Source organism: Phodopus roborovskii, unplaced genomic scaffold, assembly GCF_943737965.1.
Source record: "Phodopus roborovskii unplaced genomic scaffold, PHOROB, whole genome shotgun sequence".
Taxonomy (NCBI): domain Eukaryota; kingdom Metazoa; phylum Chordata; class Mammalia; order Rodentia; family Cricetidae; genus Phodopus; species Phodopus roborovskii.
This window is the reverse complement of record NW_026126563.1, coordinates 20,457,357-20,473,848: the sequence shown is the minus strand read 5'-3', so window position 1 is coordinate 20,473,848 and position 16,492 is coordinate 20,457,357. Positions and strand designations below refer to the sequence as shown.

General features: G+C 44.7%; 1 protein-coding gene across 1 annotated transcript in view; it reads left to right on the top strand.

Moving 5' to 3' along the window:
* Window positions 1-16,492, top strand: part of B4galt6 (beta-1,4-galactosyltransferase 6) — a 62,761-nt gene that overhangs the window by 12,121 nt on the left and 34,148 nt on the right. Inside the window, exon 2 of the mRNA XM_051202067.1 lies at window positions 7,787-7,903. Within this exon, the coding sequence (XP_051058024.1) occupies window positions 7,787-7,903 (117 nt within the window). The remainder of the gene's footprint in view (window positions 1-7,786; window positions 7,904-16,492) is intronic.

The following is a 16,492-nucleotide window of genomic DNA, read 5'->3' as shown; positions in this document are numbered from 1 at the left end:
TTTGAGTGGTTGCCTAAAGTTTGTTACTGAACCACACTATCTTGGTTGAAATATTCCATCCTATTGGTTATATGTATTTGATAACATTGTTTAAAATCACCTCAGCTGCCCAATAAAATAATGTTACATAGATTGTCTTTGACGATTGAGGAGCTGGTAAATGCCTCTAGTACCAACTGTTCAGCAGCCTGAGCCAAGGCGATTGCTTATGGCTAGGAGTTTGAGGCTAGCCTGTACACTATAAGACAATATTTCTTAAAATAGAGGAAAAAGAAAAGAAGAACGAGAAAAGAAAGTGCAATTTCTCAATCTAGTGTAATTTCCAATTTGACTCATAGGAAGGAAGAGGAATTGGACTGTTTTCATTTCAGTCAACAGGCTGAAGAGACAGAACTATATAGTGCCTTGTTTCCTGATCTAAAAATATCCTTTGGGCTTGGAAGTTGCTAACATTCTTTTTTTTTGGGGGGGGGTCGGGAGCAGTGTCCTCTTTGTTTCTAGTTTTAAAGTCACTCTCTTCTAGTGAATCAGTGGTGTGAGATTCTGAAGTTTTAGTCATGGAAACACAGAGTGGTTGGAGATAGAAAACACAGTTTATACCACGCTCACTTTGTCTTTTTGTTCAGTGTAATTCTTAAGTGGGTAGAGATTTGGTTCACGTTCATCTTATGGATGCTGAAAACACTAATTTTGTAATGCTTTCCAGGCATGTTTATTTGTGGCTTTGTCTTTCAGTCTGTAACATAGTTGAGTTTTCTGATTAGATTTTGCGAATCTGTGCCATTGCCCATCTTCCTTTCCTGAGTCCCTCACTTCCTCCTGGATTCGTTTCCCCATTAGCTTTGTGAGGGTACCTGTAATGCTTGGAAGAAACTATGCATGTATTCTCCGTGACTGCCATTGTGAATAAACAAATGCAGGACATGCGGCCGTCCTTTGTCCTTTGTTAGTGTTTTCATGACACTAGGTTCCAAGTGTACTCCTTGGAAAAGTTACTTTTAAACAAGGCTGAACCCATGCTTGGCAATTTATCTCTCTTTGAGTCCTGATTCCTTCCTTCCTTTGTTCCTGACTTTTAAGGCAGGGTCACTATATAGATCAGGATGCCCTTGAACTAACTCATAGAGATCTGCCAGCCTTTGCCTCCTGGGTGCTTGAATTAAAGGGATATGCCATTACACCTTGCAATTTATTTTATTTTTAGTTATGTGTATGTGTGTGTCTGTGTGGGAAAAGGGACATTCTTCAGATCTAGAATTACAGGCAGGTGTAAGTCATCCAACTTAGGTGATGGCGGTTGAATTTGGGCTGCTTTGCAAGAACACTACGTGTTAATGCTAAGCCATCTCTCAGCCCTGTTTTGTTTTTGAGATAGGGTCTCATGTAGCCCCAGTTGGCCTTGAGACTATTATATAGCCAGAGATGACCTTGTACTTCTAATCCTCTTTCATCTACCTTTCAGATGTAGGCTCTGGTTTTATGCAGTACTGGGTATGAGATCTTGGTGAATGCTAGGCACATGAACCCCACAATGAACTCATGGTCCAGGATCTTGATTCTCTGAATCTACATTGCCACTTAGTTTCCAGCAGTACTTGGTAAATAGTCAGTAGCAAATATCTGCTGGGTAAACTTCCTCCAACCTGACTAGCTTTCATATAAAGGGGCTGGAAAAGTCAGTTTTGTTTAAAAATGAAAGTTATGACCAGTCTGAACACACAGTCATTGACAGCAGCGTGGACATGGTGGGCATGCTGCGAGCTGAGAAGGTACCCTGTTAACTTTTAGTGACTATTGTCATCCAAACAGGCGCTGTGGGTGGGATTGGAGACAGCCGTGTTCTGCCTGCTATCAGGAAATCACGCTTCTTGTCACTTGTTGAAGTGGGACTCTGAACCCAGAGTTCTCTCTCTCTTCCTGAGTCAGTCTAGGACTGACTTGGAGGATGGAGTTGGTACTACAGGCTAATGGGTTTCACAGTTAGATTGCCTTGGGGCCATGTCTGAATTACCTACCATCTTTGTGTTATGACACTCTGTATTACTTTGTCCTCGTGGAAATTATCAGCCTGGCCTAGTCTCAACATTTAGTTTTTGATTTTAATCCTTCCTGTTACAAAGTGGTTTTCAACCTTCCCAGGGCGTCAACCCTTTAATACAGTTCCTCATGTTGTGGCGACCCCCCAATCATAAAATTATTTTCATTGCTATTTCATAACTTTAATTTTGCTACTGTTATGAATCATAGTGTAAATACCTATGTTTCCCGATGGCCTTAAATGACCCTTAAATGAAAGGGTCGTTTGACACCCAAAGGGTTGAGAACCCCACAGATTTTGAACCCTTGCAAAGTACAAATGACGTTTCATGCTTGATCCTACCTAATCCTGGTGTTGGACCATGATTATTATAAGTGTATTTTCTTTTTGTGAACATGGGTGAGCAATTTTTGGGCGTTTATTGAGCATGGCACTGAACAGCACCTAAACCAGCTATTTAGCGATTATCGTAGTCCCTCGAAATTCTTAGATGCTTGGCTCAGTTGGTAGCAGCAGGTAAGCGGGCACAGTGTGTCCTGATATGGTGTTTCCTTGTGTGTTCTGAGGTGATGTGGGGGGCAGCCTCTCCCCTGTCATTTTGTGTCCCTTCTGGCTTCTGATGTTAATTGTGGTCTGGTTTATGGCCCTCCTTTCTCCATGAGTGTGTGTGGCGTGTGTGTGTGTGTGTGTGTGTGTGTGTGTGTGTGTGTGTGTGTGTGTTAGAGACAGAGAGAGAGACAGAGAGAGGGACAGAGAGAGAATGGGCACATGGATCCATGGCATGTGTGTGGAGGTCACAGGATAGCTTTCTAGAGCTGTCTCTCTTCTTCTACCCTGTAGGTTTTGGGGGTCGAACTCAGGTTGTCAAGCTTAGGGACTCCCACCCTGTAACTTTTTTTCCTGGATCTCTGCTACATTGTTTCTAAATTGCTGTCCCTCAGGCCCTTCAGATCTACTTGTAAGGTACCTCTGTTTTTGTTTTTCTTCTTCTTCTCTTTCTGATCTCAAGCTGACTCCCTTTCAGCTAGTACATTAGTTTCCGAGGTCTGCACACCTTCAGACACCCACGGCTTAAAACACTGATGCCCAAAATGAAGGCTGAGGCAGGATGCCTCGTCCTGTGGTTGCAGGTTCTGCTGGCCTCCTGGTCTGGGGTCACATGAGTTTCTGTCTCTGTCTTCATTTGCTTTCTGTAAGTCCACACCCTTTTCCCCCTTCTCTTATAAGAGCCACTGCCAGTGGGTAATCCTGATGATCCAGAATGGTCTCTTTGTCTCAAGATCCTTAACTCTGCTTTGCTGAAGGCTGGGTATCAGTTGGTCTCTGTGTGGCTTGTCCTTCCTATCCCTCCACAGACCACAGCTACCCAGCCTTCCAGGGCCGACAGCTCTTCTCATTTTTTTTTCATATTCTTTTTTTTTAAATAATAAGTTTTATTTAAATTAGAAGTGATTTTAATTTACACGTCGATCCCAGTTCCCTCTCTCCCTGCCATCCTCCCATGCCCCCCCCCACCGGTCCTCCCTCCTGTCTCTAGGCTAAGGGAGTATCCCTCCATGGGGAATAGGCTCCTGAAGTCCTTTTGTGCACCAGGGGTACATCCTGGTTCCATTGCATCTCGCACCCCAGCCTCCTTTCTCCATTTCAGTCGTCCATGTACTGGGAGCTGTCCAGCTCATCTTCCATTGCTACTAAACTCTTACAGTGGCTGAATGTCACACTCCAATCTCTGCTCCTCTGCTCAAAGGGCCATGGGCGGAAATGCCCCTCCTTCCTTTTCTATCATTGTCTGAGGGCTGCAAATCGTTCTGCTGGCCTCATCCACCTGAGCTGTCCACTTTCCTTTCAGTGGAATGTACTGTCCACTGAACTGCTGACTATTCTTTCATTTCCAAAAGACACCGTCTCAAAGGTTGGCAGGGACCTCCTCCCAGCCAACTGCTTCATCACCTGCAATAAGGACATGGCTTCTCAACGCCCCCCTCAATCTCTTTATTTGTAAATGGGAATAATATTAGTACCCATGGAGATGTTCGAGAGAATTAATAGGTGGCACACATAAGGCATATGTAGGGATGCCTGGCAAAGCATATATTGTATGTCATGTGTTAGGTATTTTCTCCTTAATTTTCTTTTTATTTTGTTGTTTTAAGACTTTGTTTTTTTTTAAGACTTATTTTTACTTAGGCACCCACAGAGGCCAGAGGATGGTGTCAGATCCCCTGGAGTTGGTGTTTCTGGCCATTATGAGCCATCTATAGTGCTCTTCAAGAGCAGCAAGTGCTCTTAACCCCTGAGCTATCTCTCCACCCTCAAGCATCACAGTTTTTTTCTCTGTAGCCTTTGCAGCATTTAATCTAGGTGACTTTTTAGTCTGTAGTCTGTAGTTTTTAGTCTTTAGATTCTTCTGAGGTTAATTAATTTGGGGGTCATTTAGCCTTAGTCCTCCTGTGTGTTGTCTACATACATGGGCACATATCCATTCTAGATCATTTTTCTGGTAATTCACTAGTCTAGTTCCAGTTTGTGCCGTTACCTTCATGTCTGTGAGTTAGGTTTCCAATCCCTTTCTTAGCTGCAATCCCATCATTATAACTTCTGCCAGGTTGCTTACCCCTCACTCGGTCCCTTGGGAGGTATCTGATCACTTGATAGTAAAGCAGCTAGCGGCCGGTGTGTCTCATCAGATAGGAACCTGGACATCAGTGCTGGAGATCTAGCTCCCTGTCCAGTGACACTGTGATGCCCTTGCACATAGTGCAGACTCCTCCTCATCAATGCTCAACACTTCCCGTGAGCAGAGCTGGATGTGGGAAGGATCGTCAACACATGTGTTTTGCAAATGTCTTAATTTTTGTGTAGTGGAGGAGGAGACACATTCACAAAGCCCCTGTCATAAGCCCTGGATAGAACTCCTAGATGATTTGGTAAACAATTGTCTTTTGATGTTTTTTCTTCTTTTTCTTCCCTTTCCCCAAGGTGTTTTTTATGGTGTTTTTCTTCCTTTTGAAAGGATAACTGGCAAACAAGTTGGATTTATGTCTCATTATGTTGAGGGAAGTAGAAAATGAGCTAATTAAAGAACACACAGCATGGTTTTAATTAAGTAGAGGTGCTTTTTAGTATATTTCTGAGTTGTCTCAAGACATAGGGGCAAAGCCAAGAAAGGCAACCTTATTTATTTTCTGAGTTATAGTTTCTTACAAATTGGAATAAAAATTTTAGATAAGGATTTTTCTTTTCTTAAAGACTCACCAGGGAGAGATTGTATTTCCTATTATCGATAATTAGCTTGAATGTAGTAGTAGTCAGTGTAGCTGTGTGATGTTGGGGACTCTGTCCTGATGGTTTGTTTAGTGTGGCTGAGTCCCTGTCAACTGTTCTCTGTTTAAACACATCTTCATTCCCAATCTGGTTCCTGTCTTTAGGGAGCAAATGCACGGGGGCCACTCGCCTGAGGAATGGAATTGTCTTAGCTGTAAATGTTTTTAAAAAGCTAATAGCTTTCTTTCCATTGTTGAGCATATTCACCATGTTCTCCTCATGTTTGTTTCTCCAACCAAGCAGTGAGTATAACATGCATTTGTGTCATGATAATCTATTTTTCTTCTCCAAACAGTTTTGTGACCTGTAGCTGAAGGTAAATATATTTTAAACTTTATGTCTAAGACCCAGGATCATTTCCCTGTATCTTAGCCTCTCAGCATCCACTCGAAGGCAAAAATATAGTAAAATTGTGTGGTGTTTCTAACCATACATGATAGCAAATCTGAATAAGTTATGTTCAATTATAAGACCACTTTCTAGAAAGCGTGAAGACATACTCTTTATGTTTATTTTAGTGTGTGTGTACATGCCAGTGTGCATGTGTGTGTGTACATGCCAGTGTGCGTGTGTGTACATGCCAGTGTGCATGTGTGTGTACATGCAAGTGTGTGTGCGTATGTGTGTACATGCCAGTGTGCGTGTGTGTACATGCCAGTGTGCATGTGTGTGTGTGTACATGCCAGAGTGTGTGTTTGTGTGTGTGTGTACATGCCAGGGTGCATGTGGAGGCCAGAGGAAAACTTGCAGGAGTCAGTTTTCTTTTTTCAGTTTGTGGGTCCTGAGATTGAATTCAGGTTCAGGCTTGGTGCTGGGTGCATTTACCCTCTGAGCCACCTCATAGCCTTAGACGTACATTAAAAAGTATGACTGAAGTAAAGCTTATGTGAAACACAGATTTCTGTTTATCTCCTTTTTGTGGATTGAAAGGGAAAGAAAAAGTCGTGTAGTGTTGGGATTGGTCCCAGGGTTTCTAGCATGCTGTGCCAGTACTCTCCAACAGACGCATCCCAGCCTGGGCATTCATTTTGTGGGAGCAACATTACTCTACACTGACAGCTTTTTTTTTTCATGTGGACAGATCTGTTAACCAAGTCTTGCTGTGGGAATGAAATTAGTTTGTGATGAAACTAGTTAGCATGGAAGAGACTTTGGGGGGGCCATCTGGTACAAGCTACCTCTTTTTAAAATGACAGAGTTGAGGTCCTGTAGGCTGTTCCAAGTGCCCCCCCCCCCCAAGAGGGTCTCCCTGCCTGCTCAAGGGAGTGTAACACCTTAGTCAGGGCATTCTGAAGTCTGTCAGTGTACTGATTTCCCCAACAGATAGAAATTAGGGGGCCTGCTTTTGAAACACCACAAAGAATTAAAGCTACCAACCTTAAACTGTGCATTGATCATTGATGTCTCATACTTTGTGTTTGAAAGGAATTCTAGTTTTCTGAGTACTCATAGAAATTAACTCATAGAAATGATCCAAGTGGCTATCAATTCTAAGTTATTCTTCATTTCAAACACACCAAGGCTTTGTAGGGGGTCTGGAATGGTGACCCCCATCCTAGTGTTATGGTGATTTGTAGACACCGTCCTGGGGTAATGGTGATTTGTAGACCCCATCATGCTGTTATAGTGGTTTATAGTACATTTGCTGTCAGATAAGGGATTTGCCTTTGTGGAGTTTTTGGTTTTAGGGAATTAATACAGAGTTTTAAAAAAATGAGTTTTGAATTATAGGACTCTCATTTGAAATGACTGTTTATAGGAAATTAAGGAATTTTGCTACCATTTATGTATTTAGTCTTATTCTGTTAGCTAGATGGATGTTGCCACTTAAAGTTTTTCATTTTTACTTAAAAGTTGGCATTTATTGATTTGTGCATATGCATGTGTTTGTGTGTGAACTCAAGTGCTATAGTGAATAGATGGGCCAGAGAGCAACTCCTGGGAATTGATTTTCTTCTTCAACTATATGGGTACCCGGGATCAAACTCAGATCCCTGTGCTTGCTGGCAAGCATCTTTACCCCCCCTCCCCCGAGCCATTTTGCTTACCCCTATTTTAACTTTTAAAGTCCATTTGTTCCTAAGGTTTTTTGGTGGTGTTGTTTTGTTTTTCAAGATACAGTTTCCTCTGTGTAGCAGCCCTGGCTGTCCTGGAACTCATTCTGTAGACAAGGCTGGCCTCAAACCCATAGAGATTCACCTGCCTCTGCCTCCCTAGTGATGGTATTAAAGGTGTGCATCACCATGCCCGATGCTCCTAAGTTTTTAAAGCAGGAAATAGTCATCTTGTATTTTGTTTTTCCCTTTGACATGGTAGGTAATCGGGTGTCCACTTTTTAGCCACTTTGCTAAGTCTGAATATGATTTCTCTAAGAAAATCTTACCATTTCATGACCTCCTTTCTCTTGTTTGTTTTCTTTTATAGCCAACACATACTTCTTTATGGTACAAGCTCGAGGTATCATGCTGAGAGAGAATGTGAAAACAATTGGACATATGATCAGGCTATATACGAATAAAAACACCACACTCAATGGGACAGGTAAGGCTGTGTCCTCCTTTGCTTACCCTGGGAGTTGCAGATCAGTCAACAAACCTTTTACATTCTAGTTCCTTTACCTGCTCATAACTCACTGATAAAGAGGGAGCTGCCTTCTACTAAGTGCCCCTCTAGATGATTAGCATCCCCTCCTGCTAAGTGGGCATCTTCTAAGTGTACTGCTAGGTTGGCATCCCCTACACAGTGCAGTCTAGGGCCTTGTAAAGAAAGGAAAGGATACATTTTATGATCCCGAAAGTCAGCACCTGCTCTTTGCTGTGTGCAGTGTTAACTGAAAGTGGGTTGTCCTTTCGTCTTGCACAAGGTTAATATCCATTTGACTCCACTAGGGATTTTCTCATGGGAAGTAGTTGGCGTTAGTGGCTTTATTTCCCTATTGTGGAAATAAAGTGTCTCCCAGCATTATATGGGATGTAACATTGACAAGATCTCGAGGCACTCTTTAGTCTGTTTTAATAGTTAAAGTGCCACAGTAAACACAGTTCTCATCACCTCTGCCCCTCCCCCCCACCAGAAAGCCTCTATCTCCCTCCATAGTGGGGTTTTAGTTAATGTCAGGTGGGTAGGAGTTTTACGCCTAAGATTTCCAGATGATATATGTACTTGCAGAGAATCCATCTTATTCATTTGCCTGGGTTATTTGTGACTCCCTAAATCTAAGCACTCTTAACTTTCCTTTAAGCTTCCAACCTTGATCTCATTTAGAAAGGCTGTCTCAAGGTACCTGACCTTTCAAGGCTGTCTCAGTCACTGGTCTCCTGCATCGGCTGGTCATATTAGAAGTTTAAGCATTCGAGGAGCTTTTGTGGGCCGTGCTAGTTGAAGACGTTGATTGTGAGGATTTTCATTGAAAAGTCCATTGAGCTGGAGTGTAAAGTGTGTTTAGGTTACTGTGTTCGTCTGTGTGAATACTTGGCATTTCATGTATCTTTTCTCCCTCTCTGGGATATGAATAAGTTTTATGTGTGGGTGTTGAGTTTGGCTGGACGCAATGATGACTCGAGCCAGCAGATGTTCCTACAAAAAAAAAAAAAGGAAATTCTTCCTTTCCTCTCCCAGCCATGGCTTTAATGAAGATGAAATGACGGGGGTTGGGGTGGGGGTGAGTTGTGTACTTAGAACCTTCCATAGGATCCCCTTACTGATGGGAAGTGTGTTCTAGAAGACACACGAGCCATTCTTTTCCGTGTGAGTGTCACAAGCTGGTGACACAAACCACAGTATGTTTCCCTTTTTGTCACACCTGTCCTGCCACCTTATTCTCAGTTAACTTACAGCCCAAACTGGCCGCTGGGACTCCAGTCATCCACTTTTCCCCTTGCTTGTGGTCCAGGGGGTGCGAATGGAGGGTGGGAGAGGTGGGGGGGGGCAAAAGATGTCCTCCTTTAAGGAGACTTACACAAAAGTTCCACCGTGTCCCTTCACCGGCTCACTGGCCAGACCTAATTACCTGGCTGCAGGGTCATGGGAACGAAGATGTGAAATTGTTCTGAGCGAAGCTGGGATTGTCACCCAAGGACACCGGAAATAGAGTCTGTGTTGGAAGCGTCAAGACTCTGCCAGGCTCACTTAGGCAGCGTTTACTGAGCAATTAGTATAGGTCATGCATGAGTAGAAATGGAAGATGCTGTGTTAGGAAAAAACCCTTTAAACGCGGAGCCTTCCAGGCTTCTGGGAGAGATGGAGACATGATTATTAAAATGTATCTAATTATTTCTGCAAAGACTTAGATAAATTTGTCAAAGTTAAAAAAAAAAAGAAAAGAAAAGAAAAAAGAGATGTACAAAGCGGCAAGTGAGTGCCGCAGGAGAACGGATTAGTACATTTATAACGTACCAACAGAAGGCCGGTTGGTTGTGGTGTTTGTATGCCTGTTTGGTTTCAGAAGGGCTTCGGTGCTGTGTCTGACTGTCAGCACCATCCAGTGCAAACGGACTTAAGATACTTTTGTGTAGAAATCCTAAGTTCTCAGACTCAAACCATGCCTTTCTGAGTAGCCTGTGCAATTGATAAAACGAGCCGCAGTTAATGAAAGTGTACTTAAGAGGCAGCCAGGGCTGTGCGGGGTAGAGATGATGGATTCGTGAGGGTGAACCTGGTGCACTTCCTTACTTGATGGGTGCTTCATCTACCCATCTACCCATCAGTGACAAGCACGTCAGAGCTCTAATGGAGTTCCCGTGCACCCTCCAGGACTCCCTCTTGCAGAAGAGAAGCGGTGGAGAGGTATCCTTCGGTCCCCTTCTTTTCTCTGCCCTTCCCATTTGATGGTGGTGTTGGGACCTGCCTGGCACTGGGTGTGGTTCTGGGAGGGGGAGGCAGACAGGTTGCCTGGAGCTCGTTTTGTTTCCATCCATTCATTAGATGAAATAATGTCTGCCTTTCTCAGAAGCTGTGGTGAATCTCCAGTGTGTCTATCCCACGTAGCCGCTGGAAACTGTTCAAGGTTTTCAAAGCAGCATTTGCGCTGTGGATGGTGCTCACTCACTGCCTTCACGGGAAGATGCTTGTGTGGGTTTCCAGCATTGTTCCCTAACCTTAAATCACACAGGCTGTTTTATCAGCCACCGTCTGTTCCTCCGATGCCGTAGGTGACTTACTTATGCGGGAGGTTAAAGACAATTCAGTTTGAACTAGCTCAGGCTAGTGGTCTCCACTGTGGTCAGGTTTGGCTCAAGATGAAGGACTTGGGCAGCTCAGAAGCATTTCTGCCATTCTCTTAGTGACTTCTGCCCTGCCTGGTCATTTACAGGTGTTATGGGCAAGGGCAGCATACATTTTGCTCTGAAACTGGAAACTCAAGTGATTAGCCAGTATTGCATGTCTTTCCGGCCCTTAAAAATATTGTTTGGTTTTTACTAAAACTGGCAGAAGTAATGATTGTGTTCTTTAATGAAATATGTAATCAGTCTAGCCATAGATTGCCCACCCTGGACTTCTTTTTCTGTCCTCAGACTCCCTCTAGGGAATGATGGTTAAATTTGTTTTATAGAAATAACCAGAGAGTTTGAAATTTAAGGGAGTTGGACTTGGGTGCGGAGAATCACAGAATGTGGAGGAGGAGAGGCCCGGGTATTAGTGACAAAAATTCATCAAGTATGCAGACCAAGAAAATGCTTCAATTTAAGTTAGTACATAACATCTCGGAGTTACTTGGTGGGGCTGGAGAGGTTGCTCAGTGGTTATCAAAAGCACTTTGCTGCTCTTGTGGAGGACCCCAGGTCAGTTCTCAGCACCCCCATAGGGCAGCTCACAACCTCCTGTAACTCCAGCTCCAGGGGATCCAGTACCTTCTTCTGGCCTCTGTAGACAGCCATATGCACTGTATATACTCTCCCACCTTCTCTCTCTCTGTGTGTCTGTGTCTGTCTCGTCTGTCTGTCTGTGTCTCTCTCTCTCTGTGTCTGTCTCTGTCTGTCTGTCTGTCTCTCTCTCTCTCTCTCTCTGTGTGTGTGTCTGTCTGTCTGTCTCTCTCACACACAAATAAAACAGTTTTGTAGAAGAAGAAGTGACTGGAGCATTAGATATAGTGGCCATGCTTGTCACCCCAGCACTTAGGAAGCTAAGGCAGGATGGTTGATGCAATTCCGAGGCCAGCCTAGGCTGCATAGTGTTTTGAGTTCTAGGCCATCCTGAGCAGAAGACTTTACCACAAGCTACCAAGTAACCTAAAAACAGACAGGAATATTACTTGAGGGCTGTATGAGAAGCCTAGTAGTTTTCCACCTTTGTATTATTTTTAAAAATGAGTTTGGGGAGCACACAAAGGCGGTGGGCCCAGGACAGCCTGGTTTTCCATTCCCAGCTACTGTGCACGGGCAGCAGGTGTTTAAGAAAAATGGACGAGATCAAGAACAGCCATTGATAGAGTGCTGGACTGTCTGTTCCTCCCAGTGTGTGCAGAAGAAAGCTGTGTGTGTGCTCTGGGGTGGGGGTGAGGGGTGTCGTGTTTGTCTTAACCATTGTTCTCATATTAAAAAGCAGCCTATATAAAATGCTTTCTTCAGTTGTCAGTTTGAGTAGTCATTTCTTATTTTAAGGTAGAGGAGGGCTATGGTAAAAACAGTTTCCGTCATTCCTCTCCTCCGGTTCCCATCCTCAGAGAGAACCACCTAGAACTTTACAGTTTATTCTGGATTTATGTCTAAGTCTCTTCCCCACTCCCTCCCTGGTTGAGCCTAGGGCTTCAGCAAACTGGGTGTGGGCTTTGCCGCTGAGCCACACCCCAAGCTTCTCTACCGCTGCTTGCCGCTGTCCATAGCTGTCCTGCAATGGAAGGAAGGAATGCTCACTCTGCTTACACAGTTTCCTCCCTGGACGGAACACTGGGACTTAGTCAAATCCGCAGGGTTCAGAGTATAAATAGTGGTTTCTGTGTTCCTAGGGTCAACTAATGCCACTAATGGCATTGCTTGCCCATGTCCCCACCTCCCCCCCCCCCCCCCCCGCAGCTTTTCTGCCGAGTATCATTGGGTTTTCCCCGGGCTGCTTAGACACACAGTGAGTCATGAGTTCCAGCCTCCCCTGTATCAGTTTCTGTCCTCTGGTGTCAGTTTTGAGAGTATGACTGGCATTCTGATGACAGTTTTTTTTTTTTTTTTGGTCTTTCTTCCCCTTTCTGGAGCCTTTGGAACCCCCCCTCTCCTCCTCTTCACCTTCCTCTTTTTAAATCTATTTTTGTGCTGTCAGATTTTACAAAGACCCTCCACTTTGTCACTTTGCCTGTCTTCTCTTACGGCACTTGGTCCTTCGGTTCTGTGACGTCCCCTTTGCGCTGATTTCTGCCCCCCCCCATTTCTAGCTCTCTTTCTTTCTACTTTATAGGAGAGTGTTTCGATCTGTTACAAATCTTTGATAGGATTTTAATCTTTTTTCTAAACCTATCTGTCATTTTTAGGAATATGCCTTTTGTTTTCTTTCCTTTTTTTTTTTAATTGTTGTTATCATTATTATTTGGTTTTTCTTGAGGTGGTGTCTCTCTATATAGTTCTGGCTGTCCTTGAATTCACTATGTAAACCAGGCTGGCCTCAAACTCACAGAGATCCACCTGCCACTGCCCCCTGAGTGTTGAGATTAAAGGGTGTACACCAGTCAGCCCAGCTTGTTTGTTTTTCTTAGCCATGTATCTAAAATAAGAATCCCTTTCCTGTCAAATGAAAAAAAAAGTTGTATTTTAATAAGCAGGAAATCTATTTCTTGATTAGCTAAGAAACTCTAAGGTATAAATCCAAGAGTTTGACAAAAATCTGCTGAAATTCATAGCAGTAGTGCTAGTCAAGTATTTTTTGTGGAGATGGAGAAACTTTTGTTTTTACTTTTTAAGAAAATTCTTTTAACCTTTATTGATTCTTTGTGGATTTCATACTTTGCATTCTGGTTCCACCCATCTCCCAATCCTTTTGAATCCTCCCTCTACCCTTGCAAGTTCTCCCACAAAACAAAAGAAAACTTTAAAGATAAACCAAAGACCAAACATACCAGACAAAACAAGACAAAAAAAAAAAAAAAAAAAAAAAAGGAGACAAATCTCATTGTGGAAGCTGTAGTGTGGCCCATTGAGTCACAGTTTCCCCGTTTCCCTTTAATCCGTTCATCTTTACTTGCAAGTATTCATTGCCAGGAGCCAACTGATCTGAGGCCTCTGGTCTCTGCTACATCACTGGTAATGGGCTGTCATTTGGGGCTCCTCTTGGATATCCTGTTGTTGTCCTGTGTCATGGAGATCCTGCTGCTTTGGATGTGTATGTGTGTCCCCTTCACATGCTCCAACAGTTCACAGATGTGGTGGATGTTGGGGTGGGCCAACTCATAGCCCTGGTTCTGGGCCTGAGTGTAGTTGGTCAGCTGCCTAGCCTTCCCTCATCATCACTACCCCAGCAAGCTCTCCAGTACTGCGCCAGCCAGCTCACCCAGTGCAGACGCAGCAAGGAGCAGGGCCAGTTCTGCTCTTGGGCTCTAGGGTCTGGCTCATCTGCTCTCACATCACCAGGACCAGCTCTAAAGTTTTACCCATGTGAGGTGCAGAGTGCTCTCTCCCAATTGCTGTAGGGGACGGACATAAGGGGTATTGTGTGGGGGGAGGTGAGCTTTCCTATACTCACTCCCCTCCGAGCTGGTCCATCTGTACCTCTACAATAGGGTCAGCTCTAGTTTGCTGCCCAGATGGGGTACAGGGTCCCCTCTCCTGTGTACTGCTGCTGGTGAGGGGCAGGGCTCACTCTCTAACCTGCCATGGGTAGCAAAGGACAGGTGGGGGAGGGCACCTTTCTCTTAGGGCTGGCTTGCCTGCATCCGAGAATTTCTTTTTTAAGATTTATTTTTATTTTTGAATTATGAGTGTGTGTGTGTGTATCTATGTGGGCAGATGTGCATGTAAGGGCAGGTGCCTGTGGAAGGCAGGAGAAAATATTGTTGGATCCTGTGGAGTTGGAGTTACAGATGGTTGTTGAGTTGCCTAGTGTGGGTGCTGGGAACCAAACTGGGGTCCTTGGCAAGCGCAGTATGCACTCTTAAATACTAAGCCATCCCTTCAGCCACATGCAGACTCTTAATTCATGTTTGGAGCGAGCACCAATCACTGCCATTGGCAGAGCAGAATTCCTTATGAAAGAAGAAATCATTTTAAAAATATGATCTGCATTTGATATATCCAGATACATCTTTATAAAGCTCCTTGAAGGGATGAGCCTCATCGACCCCGTAGTCCTGGTTTACGTGGCCTATGGTATAAGTTTCAGCTGCATTAGGTGGACGTATAGCGTTTGGCCCCAAGAGGAGTTTCCATGATCTTGGTCTGCCCTTGCTTGGACACATGCAATGATGGCTGCTCCGTCTCTCTTTTGTCCCCTGGCTTGGAGCAGTTCCTTGCCAGCTGCTTTCCAGGGCTCCTCCTCAGAGCAGCTTGGGGAACCTCTGCCAGGGGCTTCCCATATCCTGGTGCTACCATATGCCTTAGCATTGTGCCATCACTGTCTATCCTGTTAGGCATCCTTGGCAGTTCAGCTAATGCCTCACGGATGCACTCCTCAGTTCATAGTGTGGGTTTCCACACAGGCCTCTGGGACTGAACCTTCTTCTTTGGGCTTCTGTCTCTTCCTTGGCTTTGGACCCTTTGTCCATCTCATCTACCTGTTAGGAGACTCGGCAGCATCTTCTTCCACAGTGCCTGGAAGTAGGCTGAAGCACCGCTCAGAAACGTCTCCCTGGCTCCCAGGATACAGCCCCACCAACTCTGCTTGATGATGACAATTTCTGTTCACAGGGGTGGTGCTTAGCTTGCAGTGGCTCTTCTCAGACCCCATAACCATCCTCACGCAGCTTTCCCGTGGGCCAGAGGGTTTAGTTTTTACAGTCTTTGTCCTGGAGCTGATTGCCAGTGGCTGTAGGAGCATGTTTACATTTGCTGTGTCTGTGGTTGAATGTTGCAGACACAGCAGTTCTCCAGCTGTTTCTTTCTCTTATCTCTGTTCGCCACTCTAGGCCAGCTTCCTTCACACAGCAGGAAATGGGCACATCCTGCTCCTCAGATTTGCACTTTGCATGTATGCCCTACAGAGTACCTAAATTGTGATCCTGGGTTCCATGTTCAAAACCCTATGCCTGTGACTGTCACATGTTGGGTCAGGGACCCCATCACTCATCTCTAAAGCTGTTGAATAGTTTCATAAGAGTATTTTCTCTAGGCTCTTGAGCACGCGTGTGTGCGTGTGTGTAAGAGACAGAGTGTGTTTGCCTAACCTGCATGGTTGTATGCACTTACGCACATGCACATGTGGAGGCCACAGGTTGACATCACTTGGGTGACTTCCTCCATCACTTGGGTGTCTTCCTCTGTCGCTCTCCACATTCTATTTTTGAGCCGGGGTCTCTCACTGAAGCTGGAGCTGGTTGTTTCAGCTGGACCCACTGATAGTCAAACCCCTGGGATCTAGCAGTTCCCATCTGCCTACCCCAGTGCTGTGTTAGGTGGTGTACACGGTGGCTGTGGATCTGAACTCAGGTTCTCATGCTTGCATAGCAGACACTATCTACTGGGCCAGGTCTCCAGCCTCCTTTAGTCCCACTCTCAAATGGAGCACATGCTGGAGTGGGATTTGAAGGCAAGCATTTGGTGGCATTTCAGGCCATTGCTCTGTGTGTGGTGGAACTTAGTGACCCTAAAGAACACGTAACCGTTCCAGGATCTTCAGGAACAGCAGCCTGCAGGGTAAGAATGTGACTGACCTGCGTGCAGGGCAGTGGTGGCTGGCACACGCCTTTAATCCCAGTACACAGGAGGCAGAGGCAGGAGGATCTCTGTGAGTTGGAGTTCAACCTGGTCTACAAAACCAGTTCCAGGACAGCCAGGACTGTTAGACAGAGAAACGCTGTCTCAACAAAACAAAACAAGACACCCAAAACCAATAAATAAATAAAATTAAAAAAAAAAAAACAGAAATAAAAAGATGTGACTGACCGTCCTGGAAGTATGTTGAAGCTAAGTCTCTTGGGTAAGGTCAAGGAACCATCACTGCCTCCTCTGCTGTGTGCTCAGAAGTGCACAGATGGCCAGGCTGCTGTAAGGTTGAAGG